This window comes from Pinus tabuliformis, chromosome 6 (genome assembly GCF_031772625.1).
Source record: "Pinus tabuliformis cultivar Carrire ecotype Pingquan chromosome 6, CPIR1, whole genome shotgun sequence".
In the NCBI taxonomy this organism is placed as follows: Eukaryota; Viridiplantae; Streptophyta; class Pinopsida; order Pinales; family Pinaceae; genus Pinus; species Pinus tabuliformis.
Genome location: NC_142292.1, coordinates 1,364,740,517 through 1,364,763,572, shown reverse-complemented (window position 1 = coordinate 1,364,763,572; position 23,056 = coordinate 1,364,740,517). Strand labels below are relative to the sequence as shown.

The following is a 23,056-nucleotide window of genomic DNA, read 5'->3' as shown; positions in this document are numbered from 1 at the left end:
CAATACATTCATGCATTTGGCTTTAGAATATGATTCTTTTCATTTTCCAGATTTTATTGGGACCTGCATGATCTCTCATTTCCATATTTTAGTACTGTTGTTAAATGGCTTTGGAATATATTTTTATTACCGAGAAGAGAATGGGAAACATTTTTAAAATAACCAGCCAGAGAATTTAATGTAATAAATTGATGAACCCCAAGTGCGAAGAGTTTCATGGATGGGTTGTGGAGTAGATAGTGAAGTATAATCAGCCTCTTATGCACTTCCTAGCCAAACTCCCACAGACCGAAAAGGTGCTTGCGTTTCCTGTTGTACATTTATACTTTATTGTTGATTTCATTTTAATGCTTCCGATGATCATTTACGCACTTAAAAGTAGATTACTTGAACGTCTTTCTTTGGAGCCTTTCCGCCATTAGACTAAAAAAATCATAGGGTTCCCATCCAGATCAATAGGTAGGGAAATATGATTTCTGTTTTTAAAGATCAAGAGGTTTTTTTCGAGGGGTTGGAATTGTGGCTTGTCATCACTTTGCCTATTTAGGTTTTAGTGTTTAGAGGTATAACAAGTTTTAGTGTTTAGAGGTATGTTATAGTTTGTATTGATTAGATTCCAGGAATACGCAGCCCATCTAAGTTTTTATTGGCTCTATAATAAAATATATTGAACATCTCCTTTCTTATTTTTAAATCAAACTAAAATCACTGAAACAATCTCCTCTTGACCCCCGAAAAACTGCCTTGGTTTAAAGAATACTACTGTAAACTATGTTTTTCTCTAAAATAGTTTATTTTTATACACTGAGGGAAACCAAAACCCCTCTTCACAGCCGAAAAAGTGCTTTGGTTTAAAGAATACTACTGTAAATTATGTTTTTCTTTAAAATAGTTTATTTTTATACACTGAGAGAAACCAAAACCATGTGTGAACTCTATATCTCCATTGCATGTTTAATTGAGATATTGTATTTATTTATCTATTATGGGTTTAATTGATATATTCTATTTATTTATTTTGATACTGTTATATTATTTTATAGGTATAATCAAATTTTCAATTAATGTTATAATTTCTCTATTAAATATATATATTAAATATTTTATACATATATGAATAATAAATAAATTTAAAATTATATTGAAAATGAAACTATATTATAACAATAATACTCATTTAAATATAAGGTGTTTTTTATAATAATTTGATTGTCAAGGTGGCAAAAGTGTGTATGTTCTACTCTACTGTGCATTTGAATTTATGATGTTTAAGAATATATATATATATATATATATATATATATATATATATATTTTACATGTGTTTATAATATCTATGTTTTCTTTCAATTATTTTTAAAATTTTGAACATAGATTTACAATATCTGTATTTTTTGTCATTTATTTTTTAAACTCAATTAGAATGTATATTTTTATTTCTATTTATGTATTTTTTTTTTTAAATTGATGAGAAAATTATATATTAATAACCACTCACAAACCAAACCTTAATTTATTTAATTATAATTATTATTATATTGGTAAATTATTTATTAATATTTATTTTAACATGTTATCTATTAACTAAACCTCAACTTTGTGGAGTTGCACTTGAAAATTGAAGTGGTAACCATCATGAAAATTACCACTATAATACCTGAGGAAGTATGTTACCTATTCACTTAGTCACAAAAAAACAAAAAACATATAAGGAGAAGGATAAATTTCATGATTATTTTTTTTTTAATATTAAAGGTTTTTAAATTTTTAATAATAAATCATCTTTTATAATTAGCATGAGCTAAAATCAACTAGTTAGGGGGTTATCCCTATGTTACTTTCTCCTTTCTTCTGAGCCTAGAATAGGTGTGATGTCCTTATTTTATTTATTGCAGTGAAAACAAAAGAGAGGATTTTATACTTTATAACATTTGAACTATATATTAAATTTTGTTAATCAAGAATGAGAATTTATTGAGAGTGTTAACAAATATTGTAACTCTCTTTCATATCAATAAATTGGGGAATAGGTAGTTACCTAGCCCTAACTACTTTTCGTGATTACAATTCTCCAAGAAAGAAATCAAGAGGGTAATAAGCAAGTACCTGAGAAAAGAACTTGGAGAGGAAGAAAAAGGAAATTCTGTCATGTCATGCTCCAGGGATAGATGGAAATGAGAACTAAGTCTGGTGATGACTAGATAGCTTGGATTTGGTGATTGTTAGGTCTTGCAAGTTACATCAATCTTGTGAGCAAAAGGTCGGGGGGAGACTTGGTCTGAAAGTAAGTTTCATGGTTGGGAGGATAAATCTGTGAAGAACAAATACACAAATAGACTTTCACAGCTGACTCATTTAAGTCTGTTTAATGAGTCCTTTGTTTCTTAAGCACTAAATTGTGACTCTTGCAGAAGAGTAAGTAGTCTAAGGAAGAAACTATAGTAAATAAAGAAAGGCAATAGTAAAAGAAAAGTAGATGAATTCATGTTGTTTACAGAAGAAAGACTATAAAGATGTTTGATTAGAATGCAACAATATTATGGAAATTATGAACTAAAACAGAGAAATACACTGCTATGTACTCTTACAGTAGGGAGAGACCTGCTACGGTAAGAAATATATAACGAGATACCTGCTACTGTAAGAAATATATAACGAGATCTGATAGTCACTACTAAATACCTAGTCAGTGAAAGAAAAAATTTTCTAAATGAAACAGCATACATCCTTAAGGATCTTTAAAAGATTTAGCTAGATAACTGATACATTTACAATTGGAATATAAAAACAAATCTAGAAATCAAATAACTTTGATGCTAATATGTACATGCATATAGACAGATATGCTCATTATAATTAAAGCGACTAACTATTATAGAAAACCTCATGGCTCGGCCAAGAGTTGAAACAAACTTTCCAAGCACAAGATAATTTATAGCCAAAATTTCATTCATATATATATATATATATATATATATATATATATATATATATATAAACCCATTCTGGCAGAGTGGTTACAAGGCCAGAGATTCCTGTAAAATATCAATGAGATGAAGTAGTCACACAAGGTTTTCCCAATGGGATTTTCCCTCTAAGCCTGATCGATATGCAAAACAATAGTAGCATCATTGAATTACAACAAAATCCCTCTCTTCCAATAAACATTAATGCTTTGAAATAAACATTATAGACAAGTCTAGTGTCGATATAACATAAATTCAAGAGCATCCACCTAGCTAGCTAAAGGGTAAATAGCTATATATTGAACCTACAGGAATGAAACCCTCTGGGGTAAAACCCTTATCCAGAAATTTTTAAACATAGTATTAGTAAAGGAAAAAAGCAAAAGTATGAAATAAAGATTAATATGAACTTGAGAAATGAACCCTAAGCATCCAAACCATAGCAAATTTAGATAACTGAGATGGAGAGAAATCTTAATTGTGTACATTCGTGTATCTATAAAATGAAGGAAAACCCTCTGTAATTAAAAGTTGTAGTAATAACCTACATCAAAGGCAACTACCATTGGGGCTTGACTTCAAGAATTACATCTGAAACTTAGCAACGAAATATGATTGAAAGGTCTATCCTAACTTAAAATACAACAAGCATAACCCTCTCTCGTTATCAGTGCTGACAGGAGCTTGACCTCTTCTCAACCCTTAGAATCGAAAAGGGGAAAACACATAGCGGAACCCCTACACAGAATATTTCATAGCACTGTTACAAAGCAATGGAGGCAGTGCCTTGCTTCATAGCTCGAACCACCAGTGAACCTTCGAAGTCTCCTGCAACCAAACCCATATCAACGCAGACATTAGAATTGTAAGAAAAGATGCATTCTTCCATAAAAAAAATCTTACGAGACAGTAGGGTTTGTTTATGTGTGAGAGATGCACAATTGACTATGTTCCTCGCTGAAATCAAACCAGGAATGATGCTCCACAACTGCAAAGGAATAAAATGGGAAGCCTGTCAGGATCCTTAGATTAGGCCTCACCACCTAAGGTCAACACCAGACATTTGCGCACCAAAAACTCAATAAGTGAAATCGCAACTCACATCATGGATAACCCAAGCTACCACGAAAGGTTTCCACCACCGGATGTGATCGAGATAGCAGAACCCTTGATGTAGTGAATATTCCAAGGAGGAACAACAATCTGGAAGGTGGATGGCAGACATGCTCGGAGTTGCTCCCACCAAGGCTCAAGAGTACGAAGCATTAAGCTAGAACAAATGTAAAGATCTATCAGATCTATAGTATTAATATATATACTACAAGGTTAACCCATTATTGAATATTGTGACAGTATTGGAACTCAACCATTAGTATTAACGTTATGATATTGCTAATCATTCGTAAGGTTATGATATTGGTAATCATTTGTAGCCTTTTAAAAAAAAGGTGCATTTGATATTTATTCAATGTTTAGAATGAATGCTATGGTTTTATATATATACAAAAAGTGCAAGGAATGTAAGAAATTATTGGATTCCAAATGATCATAGAATTTACTATATGATAATATAGTAAAAGTAAAAAAAATAAGTGGATATATGACAAATGGTATCAGAGTGCTCAAGTTAAAAAATCGAGGCGTCTCGGAACTAATGTTTAAACAATTGAGTGATGATTTTTGTTGTTTACAGTAAAACAAGTCCAAACAGCTAGCATGAAGAGAACAGGAAACACATCGCACGGAGCCATGCAAGGTCTAGGACTTGCAACAATTTCAGAAACTAACCCTGAAGTATGGGTACAATTGCAGGAGGAACTACACAACACCAATACTGCCATTCTGGAAACAGTACAAGAGTTGAAAAGTGAAATGGCTCGACTGAGAGCAGATAATGAAAGGTTGATGCAGTAAGAGGAGAAAAATATGAAAAGAATGTCAGGTAAATAGAACCAATGTCAGCCAATTCCCAACCCGGAATATGGAAAAATGTTTGGGGAACAAGAATACCGAAGAGAGTACCAAGAGAGAGAATGGGGGGGAGAAAATTAGGAAGAAAAATCGGATAGTGCATCAGGACACATGACACAAACAAGATAATAGATAGAATTGCAAGGAGAATTTCGAAAAATAAAACCACCCCTCTTTGATGGAGAGAAAGAGAAGGCAGTGGAAGCTTGACTTATCAATATGAATAATTACTTCTAGCTATATGAATACGACTGTAACTTAAAAGCTTGCCTGGCCACTTTTCAGCTGCAAGGGAAAGCCACCCTCTGATGGGAGGAGGTAAAGACTATGCGTGGAGTAAATGAACAAAGCATTACATGGGAAAATTTCCAGAGGTACTTTAAGGAAAGATATTTAACCAAACGATTCTATGATGAAAAAGCAAAGGAGTTTCATGAATTAAGATTGGGACAACTGACCATGGATGAGTTCATCACTAAGTTTACATCCTTACTTCAGTATGTACCTTACATATGAAAGGAGAAGGCAAAGGTAAACGATTTGTTAGTAGTCTGCCTTTATTTATGAAGGAGCGTCTCGAATTCGACAATTGAAAAACCATGGATGAGGTTATAAGGAAAGATTGAATATGTTATCAGCAAAACCGGGAGAAGGGAGATATAGGAAGAAAGTGGACTGATAAAAAGGGGAATAGATTCCCTGTTGGTAGCAAGGGAACCAAATCTGTACTTAATAAAGGACCTCACCAGGGACAAATTAACATAAATGTTAACAGAAATCAAACCAAATTTAGATTTCAAAATGAAGCCAAGGCCAATGAACAGTCGGACCAAACAAAATTTGAACTCACAGTAAGACCCCCAGTACAATGTTGGGGATGTGGAGGACCGCACTACATTAAAAACTATCCCAATCGTAAAGGAACATATCAGATCTCGCAAACTCAGGAGGCATCCACTACAAGAGAAGTATACCGGAGCATTCCTAAAATTAATGTTTCCCTTGAAGACCACCAGGCAGAGTACCAACCCACCATGGTGGAATTTGAATGTAAATTTTTTTACCAACTATTTATATTTCAATTGACCTAGGAGCTACTCTAAGTTATGTTAGCCCTAAGATAGTTGATCAATGCTGTTTGCAAGCTGTCAAATTCAAGAATCCTGGTTTAGTACAGTTAGTCACAGGGGTAAAAAGATGAGTATTGGCTAAATTCAACAATTGCATGCTGAAAATAATAGATGAATCCCTAAAAGAAGATCCGAACGTGTTTCCCCTAGGATCCTATGATGTCTTATTAGGCATGGATGGGTTGGAAAAACATTTTTCCCTTATAAACTGTAAAACTAAAACCATCTCCTATATAGATAAGGAAGGGGAAACGCAGGAAATGCAAGGTATTTTAATGCCACTAAAACTAAGATTGATAATTGCTTCACAGTTGGAAAAATGTATCAGAAAAAGATCAAATTTATGAAATTCAGGTAGGATTTTCCAACTCGAAGGAAAATAAAAATTCTTTAGAAAATATACCTGTAATACCAAAATTTTCGGATGTATTTCCTGAGGAAATTCTAGGACTCCCTCCAAAAAGAGATATATACTTCACTATTGAATTGGTACTAGGAGCAGCCACGATATCCCAAGCTCCATACCATATGAGTATCCGAGAGTTGACAGAAATAAAAATGCAACTACAAAAATTGCTGGAAAAGAATTACATTCGTCTTAGTGTGTCACCATGGGGAGCCCCAGTGCTGTTCGTTAAAACGAAATATGGAACTCTGTGCATGTTTATGGATTATCACCAGCAAAACAAGTTGATTATTAAAAATAAATACCCCTTACCATGCAGTGATGAATTGTTCGACCAAGTGAAGGGAGCGACAATGTTCTCAAAGGTTGATTTACGTTCAGGGTACCATCAGATCATAATAAAGGAAGAAGATATAATAAAAACAACATTCAGAACTCGTTATGTGCATTACGAGTTCATGGTCTTACTCTTCAGGCTCACCAACGCTCCCACAACCTTTGTATGTCTTATGAACAATATATTTCATTAATATCTGGACAAATTTGCATTAATTTTTATTGATGATATACTGATTTATTCCCGCAGTATATAAGAACATAAAGAGCATATGAGAATACTACTGTAGACTCTTAGAGAACACCAGTTCTGCGCTAGGTACAACAAGTGTGATTTCTTTAAGGAATAGATTCAATATCTAGGCCACATCATTACCAAAGATGGAATTGTTGTGGATCTAGAAAAGATAAATACCATAATGGAGTGGTTCGTATGAAATGATGTAGCAGATATAAGATCATTTATGGGTCTAGCTGGGTATTACAGGAGATTTTTTGAAGGTTTTTCTAGAGTAGAATACCCCATTAACTCCCTAGAGAATAAGGGAAAAGCCTTTAAGGGGACATCAGAATGCCAGAGAAGCTTTGACCAGCTTAAGCATTTACTAAAAACTGTGCCTATTCTGAGCATTGCAGATCCAAATAAGGATTATGTAGTCTACAGTGATGCTAGCAAAGAAGGAGTGGGTGGTTTGTTAATGCAAGAAGGCCGTGTGATTTCCTATGAGCATAGGAAACTCAAGGAGTATGAACAAAAGTATTCTGATTATGATTTAGAGCTAACAACTATCATTCATGCGCTGAAAATGGCATCATTATTTTATGGGAAAGAAATTACTCCTAATGACTGATCATCACAGCTTAATCAACTGCTTTAAACATCCCACTCTGAATGCCAGACAAGCCAGATGGATTGACTTCTTAAGCAGTTTTGATTTTGAGATCAAACACTTGAAGGGTAAGGAGAATCGGGCTGCAAATGCTTTGAGTCAAAGGTACATTGCATTTATGAAATCTCTTATAGTGAGATATAGACCATCTTCCAAGAGGGATCCTTGTACTTGATTTAGATATGGCTTACTATATGTCTCCATTTGTCTGGTCTCATTTGTAGTTCGATTTTTCTGTTGACTCCTTCTTAGGGTTCCATTAAACCCTCTCCTAGATGAGTGCTTACTGCCAATAACTTTAGTACACTTCATATTCTTGGCATTCTTTTGTTCCTTTTTATGGAACCACCCTTTTTTGTTTTCATATTTCTATTTCATCTGATGATAGCAGATTTAGGCCTTTTGAGTAGCCTCATCCATTTTTTTCAGGTTGTCAAATTCCCGCCTCTCTTTCATGAAGATCGAAAAACTACTAAGAAAGCGTTATACCTTAGCTTTCTCTTCTCGAATATAAAGAACATATCTCAATGGCAAAGTGAACTTAGTTATAAAATCATCCATGGTCTACTGACCAAACTTCAGATCATGGAATTCTTTTTATTTTTCATGATAAAAGTGTTCTCTCAATTATTTGTTTTTAAATTGTTTTTGGAACTTGTCCCACGTTACCTCCTTCTCATCAATGTGTCAAATCATTTTCACCTCCTCCCACCATACAATGGATTTGTTTTGCAATTGACATATTGTAAGTCGTGCCTTAAGATTATCATCATATTCGTATATTTGAAAATATTTATTCACGTTGATAAACCACGGTTCGACAACTTCGTCTGCCTCATTATCGAATGTTGGGGGTTTAATTTTATTAAACACCCCATGTAATTCTATTTTATGTTTCTTAGTTTTACCAACTGACACATTTTTAGATTCTTCTTCATTGTTCATTTAACTTCCCTTCACTTTAGGGTGTCCCTCCCCTTGTAGGTTCATCTCTAGTCTATTTCCATTATGTACCCTCGGGTTCAGATTCCTTTAGTTCTATCATATATGATAGGGCTTTCATAATTATTTCCTACTCCAACCTCAACCTTTCATTATCGGACCATAGGTTGGACCTTTTTTCCTGTAACTATTGGACTATTTCCAATAGTAGTGCATTTGTGTTCCAAGTATTTCCCCCAATTGAACCCATATTTCTGGGTTAGTTCCCGTGTGGATTCTTAGCTCATCTCCATCTCTTGGTCGACCAGATGGTGTAGCTTCTACTACTCTATGCATAATACCTTGCTTCCACTATGGATCATAAACATTTTTTATTATTGTTTTATGCGCCTATACATGCCTTAGCTTGTAACGAGACTCTGATATCAATTGTAATATGTCAAGAATCAATATTACCTACTACATGAGTCAACTATAAAATACGTAACAGTATAAACAAAAATTCGTATAAAAAATAATTTAAATGCCTTATTAGAATACATACATCATAAACCTACTAAGTCAGTCAACCTCACATGTTATACACATTTAAAATCTAAGCAACAAGGGGGATACTTTATAACCTCCAACATCCCATATCTTAGGTTTTAATTCAACCACTATGATGTATACGCCTTATGAAACCTCATTTGCATGTTTCCTGAAACTTTTGTACAACTAGGTAGCACCTTATTGAGATCAGTGAAGGCGTCTTAGATCGATGACTTGGAGTTTTGTTTGCTATGGACAGTGTTGTTCCATCCTTGGTGAGATCTAGGGCTGAAGTTGTGTTGGCGGTGGTTATGGTATTACCCCCTCCCCAAACCCTCACAATCAGTTCATTTTCAATATGCACCTTCGGAAATTGCTCTGAAATAGAGGGTTTCATCATGGTGCCATAATACCAGAGTATATTGACACATCTTACTTGTAATCCTCTCCAATATTCCCCGCAGTTGATGTCATGTATTATGGCAAGGGTTTTCAAGATTTTGCAACAATTTTTACCGCCTAATCTCTTACGGAGTTACTTAGTTGCCAGTTCCTTATGACAGATAGATTTTTGGTCATCCAAGACTTGAGAAGTTGTGCCAATATCGAATCTTATTCATAAGAAGAATTTAAAGTCTGTTCTTATCACATTAAAGCTTCTATTCTAAACATTTCGGGACTGCGAATGATGTGTTTGGTTCAGGTGTGTATTTGGCACACATGATGGCCTTCCTTTACTAAGTAAGGTTCAATCCATCTTGTTTGATTATGTTTTGTGATTTTGGGTTTGGTTGTACTCTATTGCCTAATCAATCCCTTGGTTCTTGTGTTTTGTAGATAACCCTTCTTGCCTCAATGATTTGTCCTTCTCAAGTTTTTCGAGTATGAATTCATACCAAGTTTTTGAGCAAGGGTTTTCTAAGTTAAGTAGGTACTTTGTTTCCTAGGTTTTGGGTTATTTTGGCTCTTCCTATCCACTCCATGGTACCTTGTGGCAGAAGTTCCTTGTATACTTCCTTCGTCAAATTTAATTCCAAATCTGGGTTGTTGGTTTCTTATGATTATGGCTACATTCCTGATAGAGTTGTCACAACTTTGAGAGTTAGAACAACTTTATTTGAGCTATAGGAGTTGTCCATAATCATCTATTTTGGTGATCCAAGTGGCTCCATAGGGACACACAAGACAACGAAGGCTTATGAACGCTCAAAAATCAAAGTGCTCAGTATGACTTCGAACTAGGACCAGAGCGTAGATCTTGTTGTCCTGATTGTGGAGGTGAGAACGGTTCATTAAACCAAGCTCATATGAGGAAGAAAAAGCTAGTCAAATTTTGGTCAAAATTGCGCTGTGGGTGAGGTTTAAGTGTCCTACAATTTGACCGACCCTGAGGCATAAACCTAGCTCCCGAAATTGGTCAAAATTGTTGCCTCATTAATTTACCCAATGACCCTTATTTTCTAGAAGTTTCAAAACACCTCCCTCTTTATAAATCAAATATAATTTGTTATGAGGTGGCAGGCTACCACCCCCTCCACCCCAAACTTTCATAACCAAAGTTATTATATTAAGGCTGACGGCCATTTCCCACACCGTCCTAATCGCCCCACCCCTTTAAATCGAAAATCGCATCAATATATGGTTTCAGGATCAGCGGCCATAACCCGTACCGAACCCTTTAAAAATAATTACATATATATTTTAAGGCCGACGGCCATAACCCTTTCCAGCCTTATCTCAATCGCAACCCTTCAATATATATATTGTATCAGGTCGGTGTGCCATAACCCTCGCCGAACCCTTCGAAGGCCTGCCACATATATGTTATATATATTACATTGTATTATGGGGTGGGCAAGGGCCATCGACACTGGACTCGGCCCACACCCTCTCACCCTAACCCAACATACATATGTGATATCAAATCACCAATATATATATCGGTGAAACCTTGATAAAAGCGTTGATACCTTAAATATCGTTGATCGCTGATTTTAATGTACTGATGATAGTTCCACTAAAGCATTGATTACTGATTGCGATTAATTCGCTAACACATATGTATATGTACAAATATTATTACGCTGACAATAGTTAAGGGGATTAAAGTCTTAGCACGGGGTTAAAGGGGCGGGCCGCCCACTATGGAACTGACCCCATTAATACATCATTTCGGGTTTGTTAAAAGTTATATATGGAGGGGTAGGATTTCATCCCCCAACCTCTCCTCAACCAATGCCTTCATTTAACCATTGAACCAAACTAACTCATTGGTAAACTCGTCCATGAAATTTTATTTAAACTCAGAGTTTTACCTCTGCACACAGATCAAGACAGAGGAGAGAGATTTTAGGGCACAAATTTCGAGGTAGAAGGCGGGCATGGATTTCGAGACAATTAATTAATTTTTTAATGCAAGAACCATGAATTTTGCAAGAGGGCAAAAATTTCACTTTGTCACAATTTGACAACTTTTATATGGTTTTTACACCTCTCGTCGCCACGAGCGCAAGATGCTATCCATTTCTCCATAAGAGTTTTACATTTTTCGGTCATTTACAAAATGCACGTGGAACCATGATTTCAGCAAAAACAGGGAGTGGAACCATGAGCCATGAAATTTTCCCAAGGATGTAAAATTTTGATATGTTAGAATATAGTCAAGTTTATACCTGTTTTTCATGGTTTTCCGTAGGGATCGCAATGGCAAGATTAGATTCACCATATGAGTTGTAAATTTTCAGTCCATCCATGGAGAAAAATCTTTGAGGAATCCTGGGGGAATATAAAAGTTTCCTTGTGCCCAGAATTCTCAACATTTCAGAATTTGGATTTTGGACAGTCGATTCAACACTACTCGACGCCACAAATCTGATGGTGTCTTCAGATTTCTTATTCTCTCATTTCTTTTTCTAGACACTTTTCTAAGTGCCAATGCAGATGTCCACATTCATATGTGAGCAGTCATCTTCATACGATTGATGCCTTGAGATCAATGGTTCGATTAGCTTCAGCAGTGTGACATCCACTTCTTCATATGGCCTTTTGTTGCAAGGTATATGATGTGTTCATGTACTTCTTCTTTATGCATTATGTTGCACAAATACTTGATTGATGTTGATGCAAGATCTTATTTGTTACATGTTGTCATGATTCTTTGCTTGATTTGATGTGAAATATTATATGTGATGTACTTTCTGTCCTAACTCATCATGTTATGTTTTGAGATCCTTTGTTGTATGTTGTTGGGATACTCTTTTTGTCATCATGCATGTTTTGTTTTGACATCCCTTTTATGCCATGTTGGCGGGATGCTCATCATGCATGTTTTTGTGTCATTCTGATAGAAGTTTGATTGAGATTTCCAATTGTGGAACATCCCTGAGAGCCACTCCTGCATGAGGGCATTTTTCCTTGTATGATCACGACATCATCTATTGTATACATCACCTTTATTGACAACACTTAATGCGGTGACCTACACCATCTTGACACCAGGGCTCGGAGACATAGTCCTTCCTGGACAAATTCCATTATCAATGACTTATGTTTTCATGTGCTGATGATTGATATGTTCCTCTTCTTTTCCACATGTAGATGTATTCATTAATGTTCTTTTAAAATGCAATTTAACACATCACAAAAGTAAAAGGTCTTGGAAGGGTCCTTCTTCACACCTGGACCTAGATCAACTGGTATCAGAGCGGTCTTTGCGTTGATGTGAATTGCAGTGTGAACAATGATAGAGGATGAAAGAGCAATGTACGAGACCATGCTCAACATTTCCAAGAAAGTGGAAATTATATATGAAACTCTACAGAAAGAGATAGAGGAAAAGGAGCGATTACAGCTTTAGTTGCAAGCCATAAAAGAGGCCATGGAGGAACTGAAGTGAAGAAAACAAATTCTTGAAACAAAAAATGATGAATTAAAGATGCATCTACATGAAGAGAAAGAGGAAAAACAAAGTTTGCTATGACAGCTGCAAGCAAAAGACGAGGCCTTGGAAAAGTTGTAGCGAGACCCATGTGAGGTAAAAAGCAGTTCTCAATCTTCATGTATGTTTCCTGATGATGATTTTGCTGTGTTTGAAAATCACACCACAGGAATTGGCTCCAAACTGTTAAAGAGAATGGGGTACAAAGGAAAAGGCTTGGGTGTTAATGGCCAAGGCATTGTCAATCCCATCAAAGTAGAGGAATTACCCCGTCAGGCAGGACTTGGGTATGTCAGAAAGGAAGTTGGGGAATGTGCCACAATAGTTACCGAACCACCAACAACAAATGATGAGCAATCCTCATCAGTTCTTTGGAAATTGAAAAAGGAGGTAAAATATGTTGATTTCCTTTCGGTTTCATCTTCTCATAGTATGATGTCTGTTTGAGATTTGGAGATCCCAATTATAGGGACAAACATGAGGCTCCTTACAAGGATGAGGCACAAGGAGAAAGAAGAACTTGGTGCTAATAACCAAGGCATAACTCCACCTTTAGAGGTTGTGCATGAGCATTCATTTGCAGGCTAGAGGTACACTAAAGGAGAGTGCTCAAAGGTGTTAGATTCATCCGAGACATCGTTGAGGAAAGAGAATGATGGGAAAACATCCCCTTCATCCCATGGCAGTTTCCATTGCAGGGAGACAACCGAGGCAAGCTCTCATCACCATACTCGAATCAGAGACAACAAAGGAAGGCATAACCATTTTCGATCTTCGAATGTTCATTTTGATTATGATCATGTTGTTAATAATGAACAAAGATCAAGGCATCAAGAAACATGTACCTTTTGTGGTTTACCTAACCATACCTTTTCTAAGTGTTGGAAAAGAATGGCAGCACTCATGAGGCGTGAAAGACCCTCTCAACAGCATGAAAAGAAACACGTTAAGCAGATATGGAGGAAGAAAACCTACTGCAGTCATTGCGACAGAAATGACCATCAAAGAGCCACTTGTTGGAGGCTCCATCTAGAGAAGCACCTTAAAGACAAAGCATCGGTGCGTGAACCAGGAAGAGAAGTTGTTCGACACGCAAAACCACCTCAAGGAGGTGACCCATTCACATTGATCAGTGAAAAATAGTTTCTAGACATGTTGTTTCATGGTCATTCTTTTGAATATCATTTGTTGCATTTTAAAGTGTAAAGGTGATGATGTGTTTTCCATCACTTGGTCAGCAATAATGATGTCTATCCATGTTTTGATTCATATGTTACACTCTGAAAAAGACGTTATATTTCCATCATGTGTCGAAACAATAGTGTCTGGACTTATGTATGTAAATCAAGTGTTGCAGTGATGATCTGTTTTCCATCACTTTTTGAAGCAACAATGATATGTTGGCCTTGTTGTCATAGCTGGGGTAATGTGTCCATCTTGTTGTAAACTTGACCGCCAAGTATGTGTTATAAACTCATGGCAAGTGCGAGATATTTGGGTCTTTAGTTGGTCATGTCATCCAAGCATGTAATTTGCGAAACAGGAGGTAGTGGGTCTTGGATCGTCGCTTAAGGCTCCGAAGAACAAAGGTGAAGGAGATGGAAGCAAGACCTTTCCATGATGCTTGTGATGCAGACAGGGTACATAGAAAGTTATAGATTATTTTTCATGCTTTTAGAGGACCAAAAGCTCCTCAGTGGGGAGGATTGATCTAGGTGGCTCTAGAGAGACACACAAGACAAAGAAGGCTTATGAACGCTCAAAAATCAAAGTGCTCAGTATGACTTTGACCTAGGACCAGAGGGTAGATCCTGTCGTCCTCATCATGGAGGTGCAAATAGTTCGTCAAACTGAGCTCGTATGAGGGAGAACGGGCCAGTCAAAGTTTGGTCAAAGTTGCGTTGTGGGCCAAGTTTAAGTGTCCTACAATTTGACCAACCTCGAGGCATAAACCTAACTCCCAAAATCGGTCGAAATTGTTTCCTTGTTAATTTTCCCAATGACCCTTTTTTTTTAGAAGTTTCAAAACACCTCTCTCTTTATAAATCAAATATAATTTGTTATGACGTGGCAGACCACCACCCCTGCCACCCCAAAATTTCATAACCAAAGTTATTATATTAAGGCCGACGACCATAACCCCCACTGGCCTAATCACCCCACCCCTTTAAATCGCAAATCACATCGGTATATGGTTTCAAGATCGGTGGCCATAACCCCCGCCAAACCCTCTGAGGGCCTATCGCGTATATGTTATATATATTACATTGTATCATAGGATAGGTGTGGGCCATCAGCAATGGACCCGACCCACACCCTATCACCCCGACCCAATATACATATGCGATAACAAACATATATATATATATATATATATATATATATATATATATATATATCATCGAAACCCTGATAAAAGCATTGATACCTTAAATATTTCCGATCACCGATTTTAAGACGCCGATGGCAGCACCACTGAAGCACCGATCGCCGATTGTGATTCATCCGCCAACACTTATGTATATGCGTCGATGTTACTGCGCCGACAGCAGTTAAGGGGATTAAAGTGTTAGCATGGGGTTAAAGGGGCACGCTACCCAATGTGGACCCGACCCCATTAATACATAATTTCGGGTTTGTTAAAATTTATATATGGAGGGGCGGGATTTGATCCTTCGACCTCTCCTCAACCAATGCCTTCATTTAACCATTGAGCCAAACTAAGTCATTGGTAAATCCATCCATGAAATTTTTATTTTAACTCAGAGTTTTGCCTCTGTATGCAGTTCGAGACAGAGGAGAGACATTGTAGGTCATGGATTTTGAGGAAGAAGGTACGCATGAATTTCAAGACAATTAATTAATTTTTTTATGCAGGAACCATGAATTTTGCAGGAGGGCAAAATTTTCACTTTGTCAAAATTTGACAAATTTTATATGGTTTTTACACCTCTCATCACCATGAGCGCAACAGTGCTATTCATTTCTCCATCAAATTTCTGCATTTTTTTGGTCATTTTCAGAATTCACGTGGAACCATGATTTCAGCAAAAACAGGGAGTGGAACCATGAGCCAGGAAATTTTCCCAAGGAGGTAAAATTTTTATATGTCAGATTATAGTCAAGTTTATAGTTGTTTTTCATCGTTTTCCATAGGGATCACAATGGCAAGATCAGATTCACCATCTGAGTTACAGATCTCTAGTCCATCCATGGAGCAGAATCTTTGAGGAATCCCAGGGGAATCTAAAAGATTCCTTGAGCCCATAATTCTCAATTTTTCAGAATTTGGATTTTGGACAGTCGATTCAGCACTACTCGCCACCACAAATCTGATGGTGTCTTCAGATTTCTTATTCTCTCGTTTCTTCTTCTTGCCACTTTTCTAAGTGCTAGTGCAGATGTCCACATTCATATGCGAGCGGTCATCTTCATATGATCAATGCCTTGAGATCGATGGTCCAAACAACTTCAGCTGTATGACATCCACTTCTTTAGATGGCCCTTGGTTGCGAGGTATATGATGTGTTCATGTACTTCTTCTTTATGCATTATGTTGCACAGATCCTTGATTGATTTTGATGCAGGATCTTGTTTGTTACATGTTGTCATGATTCCCTGCTTGATTTGATGCAAAATCTTCTATGTGATGTACTTGTTGTCATAACTCATCATGTTATATTTTGATATCCCTTGTTGTATGTTGTTGTGATACTCTTGTTGTCATTGTTAGGATATTCCGACACATAGGAAATAATTAAGTACAACTTGGTCTAGTATAGAGTTAGGTATAGAGTCAGGTAAAGTGTGTTTCTTTACCTTGTACATTTTGTAACTTACAATCCGACAGTCACGATATGTAGTGATCCGACGGTTCATTCTCTCCTCGGTATTACCGACACTTGATCCGTGGCTTAACACCCGATTGGTCCATGATTTCTATTTAAAGCGCATGGAGGGTCATTTGTAGGGAAATCCATCTATGAGAGAAGCATATGTAAATTTTCATTCTTTTATTAATAAATTGCCTTAAGTGGCCGTGTTGGCTCAGGCCGTGGACTGTTTCCCTCTTTGAGGGTTTTAACCACGTCAAAATACTGGTGTATTGATCTGTGATCTGTTTGTGAGCAGTGTCCTTTCGTGTTCTGTCTGAGGAACTTACCCTGTAAATTCCTTCATGGTATCAGAGCTATTTGAGGGTCGCGTCCGTTGGTGATCCAAATCTGAAGCCTGTAGAACTGCATCTGACTACCGTTTCCTAGATCTATTGTTTCTAACTGCTTTCGGGCCGAGAGGACTGCTTTGTTGTGTTGGGAGCATCTATTCCAGTGAGGAACCCCTTTCGTTTCATGCGAAAAGGTTTCCAGTAGCCCTAGTTGCGTCATTTTTAAGATCTGGAGGAACATAGTGTTTATTTGCAGTTTACAGTTATTTTCTCTCTCTTGATTTCGGTTTCGGTTTATTTAGCTTTTTTTATTACCGGATCTATACCTTTCATTTCTGTGTATGCTCTTTGCCCTGTGACTCTGTGAGATCTGGGCAAATCAGAAACAGAAAGGAAGGATTTTTCTCATGCGTATGCTCTTTTCCACTGCGCCTTAGTGTGATCTCGGAAAATCAGAAACATTGAGGAAAATATTTAGTTTCCGGCTAAAGCTAACTTCGAGCGGCAAGGTTCGTTTTTGAAAATATTTAGTTTTCGGCTAAAGCTAACTTCGAGCCATAAGGTTTGTTTTTTTTTGTATGTCCATGTTGGGTTTTGTGTCTTTTGTTTTGTAGGGAAAAAGAGCCTTCTCAAAGCAAGCATGCAACCCAAAGCATCAACCCCCCCTCTCTCTCTCTCTCTCTCTCTCTCTCTCTCAAACTTTTTGTATAGCTCACTTGGTGCAAAGCTAATTTATGAGAGTAGAGGTCTTGGGTTCAAGTCTCCATTTTTTTGGGGGCGGATTTTTTCATTTCCGCACATTCCCACACTTCGTCGGCGACTTCATCAATTTTGTTTCAAAAAGCCATAACTTCTTCATCCGGAAGCCGTTTTCAGAACCATTTTTTTTTAAACGGCCTAATTTTTCGAGATCTTTCCATTGGTACACTTAGTTTCAGCATCTACAGCTTCAGTTTCTGTTAAAAATGGAAATTCCATGCCATGTCATTCTTGATAGCACTAACTACTTCCAATGGTGGTCATATATTGTGGATTTACTTAGAAGTAAAGGTCTTTACAGAATAGCCACAGGCCAAGAGGCCAAACTGAAAGATGAAGATAAGGCAGCTAAATGGGAAAATAGGTAAGACCAAGCACGTGGGTTGATAGGGATGTCTATTTCTCCAGATCTTAGATTCCATATTGCAGAACTTGATACTCGTGATGAAGCACTGCAACAAATTACTAAAGTCTTTGGAATTAAAAATGAACTTAAAGCCCATCAACTTGAAAATGAATTGCTTACATTGGACCCCAATAATTTTTCTTGCATTAAAGATTTTTTGTCCAAGTTCAAAACCCTTAGACTTCTCTTGGAAGGTGTTAAGGTTAAGAAAGAAGATAGTAGCCTTATCTACTCCATTCTTACTAAGTCGGGACCAGCCTATTCTGTGTTTGTTTCCACCTTCCATTCTACAAGAGAAGCCTTCATTTCTCAAGGACAAACCTACAAGTCCCCTTCCTTTGATTCCTTTTGTGATTCTTTAATAAGAGAACAAGAAAAATTCTTACACCTTGGTCTTCTTCATCTTGGAAACTCTTCTAAGAAAGCATTAGCCGCCCAATAGCAACCAAATCCAAAGAATCCTAAGAATTTGTATCCTAAAAAGAATGCTCCTAAACCAAACAGGGGTCCTAAGAAATTTCAGCCTCAAAAAGAAAAATCATTTCCACAAAATGATAAGACAAATAAAAACAAAGGGAAGAAGACTGATAGACATTGCAGCTTTTGTAATCGAGATGGCCACTTAGAATCCAAATGCTTTAAGAAGATGGAAGCCTTGGAAGCAGCAATGAAGAAGCATAACATCCATTTGGAGCAATCTTCAACTTCAACTTCATCTTCAGGAATGGCACTTTCTGCATGTGGTTGTCAAGCATCTCGGTCTGGCTATGCACTAAATGTATCTTCTTCTTCTCATTCTCATGAGTGGCTCATTGATTCTGGAGCTTCTTATCACATGGCCAAAAACAAAGCCATGTTTTCTTCTTTAAATGATTGTAACACCAAAAATATATATGTTAGTCATGATAGATCTCTTAGTGTTGTAGGGACTGGAACTGTTCATCTAGACAATGGTCAGTTTAATGATGTATTATGTGTTCCAACCTTATCCTTCAACCTTCTATTTGTATATCAAATAACCCATTCAGGTGAAGGTAAAATCGTTGAATTTTCACCTCATGATGTTGTAATTAAGGACCTAAGAGATCCTAGATAGATTTTAGCTACTGGCATTGCTGATGATTCTACAAGGTTGTATAAGTTTCACAACTTTGGGTCATCAAATCTTCCCTCAGTATTTGTTGCTCATAATGATGAAGTGAGCAAACTTTGGCATGAGCGATTTGGTCACTTAAACTATTGCTCTCTTCAGAATCTATGTAAAGAAAATATGGTGACAGGTCTTCCCATGGTATCTTGCAGAGATGGTGTTTGTTCCGGATGTGTACTCGGAAAACATCATCGGTACAGTTTTGAAAAACGTGCCTCTTGGCACGCCTCAGCCCCTTTACAGCTCATGCATAGTGATTTATGTTGTCCACTTCCAGTTGCTTAATTGTCTGGCTACAACTATTTCTTAACTTTCATTGATGATTTCTCCAGATGCACTTGGGTATACTTCTTAAAACTCAAGAGTGAAGTATTTAACATGTTCTTGGCCTTTAAGGCCTTTGTTGAAAAACAATCTGGACATAAAATTCTTAAGCTAAGATCCGATAATGGCGGAGAATATGTTAAAAACACATTCATCAACTTTTGCACTGAGAATGGAATTCAAATGCAACATACTGTTCCATATACTCCAAAACAAAATGGTGTAGCTGAAAGGAAGAATCGCACCTTAAAGGAAATGGCTAATTGTATGCTTCAATCTAAAGGACTTAGTCTTAATTATTGGGCAGAAGCAATCAAATTACATAATAAATCGCACTCCTACTAAGGTTTTAAAGAATATCACTCCAGAAGAAGCATGGAGCTCAATCAAACAAGATGTAAGTCACTTTCATGTTTTTGGAAGTGAAGCATGGGCCCATATTCCAGATGAGAAACATAAAGCTTTAGAAGCAAAGAGTGAAAAATGTATTTTTGTTGGATATTCTGAAGATGTCAAAGGATATAGACTTATTCCACTTAAGTCCAAAAATGTTATCATTAGAAGAGATGTAAACTTTGATGAAAATATATCGGCCTCCGAGCCTAGTTCGGCGGATGTGCCACCTCTCCCTATCTCTTCTACTTTTGAAAATATTTCTTCTTCAGATGATGAAAGCGAGGATGAAAATCCTCCCCCACCTTCTCAGGATCCTCCTTCAGCTCCTCAGCTTCCAAAATGGGTATGTGCTACTCGGGATGCAGCAGGTGATCTTGCTGGTGATCCTACAAATCAGCGACGTACACGTTCTTAGTTCGAGAGAGCCTCTTCTTTACTGGCTCAAGCTTTAGTGAATTATGATCCTGACACCTTTGCAGAAGCTTCAGGCCATCCAGATTGGGAAGCAGCTATGAATAAAGAATATCATTCATTATTGGCAAATGATACATGGGATCTTGTTCCTCTACCAAAGGGACGAAAACTTGTTAAATGCAAATGGGTTTATAGAACCAAGTATGGACCAGATGGGAAAGTTGATAAACATAAAGCTTGTCTTGTTGCTAATGGTTTTTCATAAGTTGAAGGCAATGACTATACTGAAACCTTCTCCCCTGTTGCCAAAATGAACTCTATCCGCCTTGTTCTTTCCCTTGCTGCCTCTTTCAAATGGGAAGTCCATTAGATGGATGTTAAGTCCGCCTTCTTGCATGGGGACTTGCATGAAGAAATCTATATGGAACAACCTATTGGCTTTATACAAACAGACTCTAGCCTTGTATGTCAGCTTAAGAAATCCCTTTATGGTCTCAAGAAAGCTCCTCGAGCTTGGTATGCCAAAATGGATAACTTTCTTTTAGAATCTGGCTTCTCTAGGTGTCATTCTGACAATACTGTCTACACCAAGAAAGTGGGCAAGTCTCTTATCATTCTTGTTCTTTATGTTGATGATCTTATCCTGACTGGTAGTGATCCCAACCTTATAAACCATGTGAAGTCTAGCCTTAAAAGGAAGTTTGAAATGCAAGACTTCTAGGACAATTACATTATTTTCTCGGTCTTCAAGTCTTGCAATCCAAGGAAGGTATTTCCCTTTCTCAGTCCAAGTATGCCTGTGACATTCTACTCCACTTTCACATGGAAGACTGTAAGCCAGCCCCTTCTCCCTTTCAATCTGGGGTCCAACTTTCAGTCACTTGTACTTCTCCTAAAGTTGATGCTTCCTTATACCGTCAACTTGTAGGAAAACTTTTGTATCTAACCCATACTCGTCCTGACCTTTCCTTTGTTGTTGGCCTTGTTGCTCGGTTTATGCAAAACCCACGTGAAATTCATTGGAAAGAAGCTAAAAGAATACTTCGTTATGTTCGAGGTATAGTTCAGTTTGGGATTCATTACAGTGCTGAAGCATCTCCTCTATTGGTTCGTTTCACTTATTCCGATTGGGCTGATGACCCTGATGATCGGAAGTCTACTGCAGGTTATGTGTTCACTCTTGGTTCAGGAACTATTAGATGGGCTTGCAAGAAACAAGGTTCCATTTCTCCTTCTTCAGCAGAAGCAGAATATCGTGGTGTCGTAGAAGCTAGTAAGGAAGCCTTGTGGCTTCGTCAGATCCTGTCAGAGTTTGGCTTTTAGCAGTAGCATCCGACTACACTTTGGTGTGATAATCAAAGTGCCATTCAGCTATGCAAAGATCCAGTCCAACATCAGCGCAGCAAACACATTGAACTGCACATGCACTTCATCAGAAAGCTCATTCATGACCATGTTCTTGAAGTGCAATATTGTTCAACAGATGATCAAGTTGCAGACATCTTTACAAAGGCTCTCACAGAGGCGAAGTTCACTAAACTTCGATTTATGGTTGGAGTTCAGGAAGTTGTCACTGAGGGGGGATAGGCTCTAGTGCCTCCTTCCTTCTCCTATTGTGTCATATTTGTAAATCCTTCAATCCTATCCCAAGTTGTTCTTAAGGGGGGATGTTAGGATATTCCAACACATAGGAAATAGTTAAGTACAACTTGGTCTAGTATAGAGTTAGGTAAAGCGTGTTTCTTTACCTTGTACATTTTGTAACTTACAATCCGACGGTCACGATATGTAGTGATCCGACGGTTCATTCTCTCCTCGGTATTACCAACACTTGATCTGTGGCTTAACACCCGATTGGTCCATGATTTCTATTTAAAGCGCATGGAGGGACATTTGTAGGGAAATCCGTCTATGAGAGAAGCATATGTAAATTTTCATTCTTTTATTAATAAATTGCCTGAAGTGGCCGCGTTGGCTCAGGCCATGGACTGTTTCCCTCTTTGAGGGCTTTAACCACATCAAAATACAGGTGTATTGATCTGTGATCTATTTGTGAGCGATGTCCTTTGGTGTTCTGTCTGAGGAACTTACCCTGTAAATTCCTACAGTCATCATGCATGTTTTGTTTTGAAATCCCTTTTATGCCATGTTGGAAATATGTTCATCATGCATATTTTTGTGTCACACTGATAGGAGTTTGATTGAGAGTTCCACTTGTGGAACATCCCTTAGAGCCACTCCTGTGTGAGGGCATTTTTCCTTGTGTGATAGTGACATCATCTCTTGTGTACATCACCTTTATTGACAACACTTAATGTAGTGGCCTACACCAT

At 37.2% G+C, this 23,056-nt stretch overlaps 1 protein-coding gene across 1 annotated transcript in view; it reads left to right on the top strand.

Moving 5' to 3' along the window:
• Positions 1–251: 251 nt before the first annotated feature.
• Positions 252–23,056, top strand: part of LOC149263698 (methylesterase 17-like) — a 129,833-nt gene continuing 107,028 nt past the window's right edge. Inside the window, exon 1 of the mRNA XM_089389843.1 lies at positions 252–296. Coding sequence (XP_089245969.1) covers positions 261–296 — 36 coding nt within the window. The 5' untranslated portion in view covers positions 252–260. The remainder of the gene's footprint in view (positions 297–23,056) is intronic.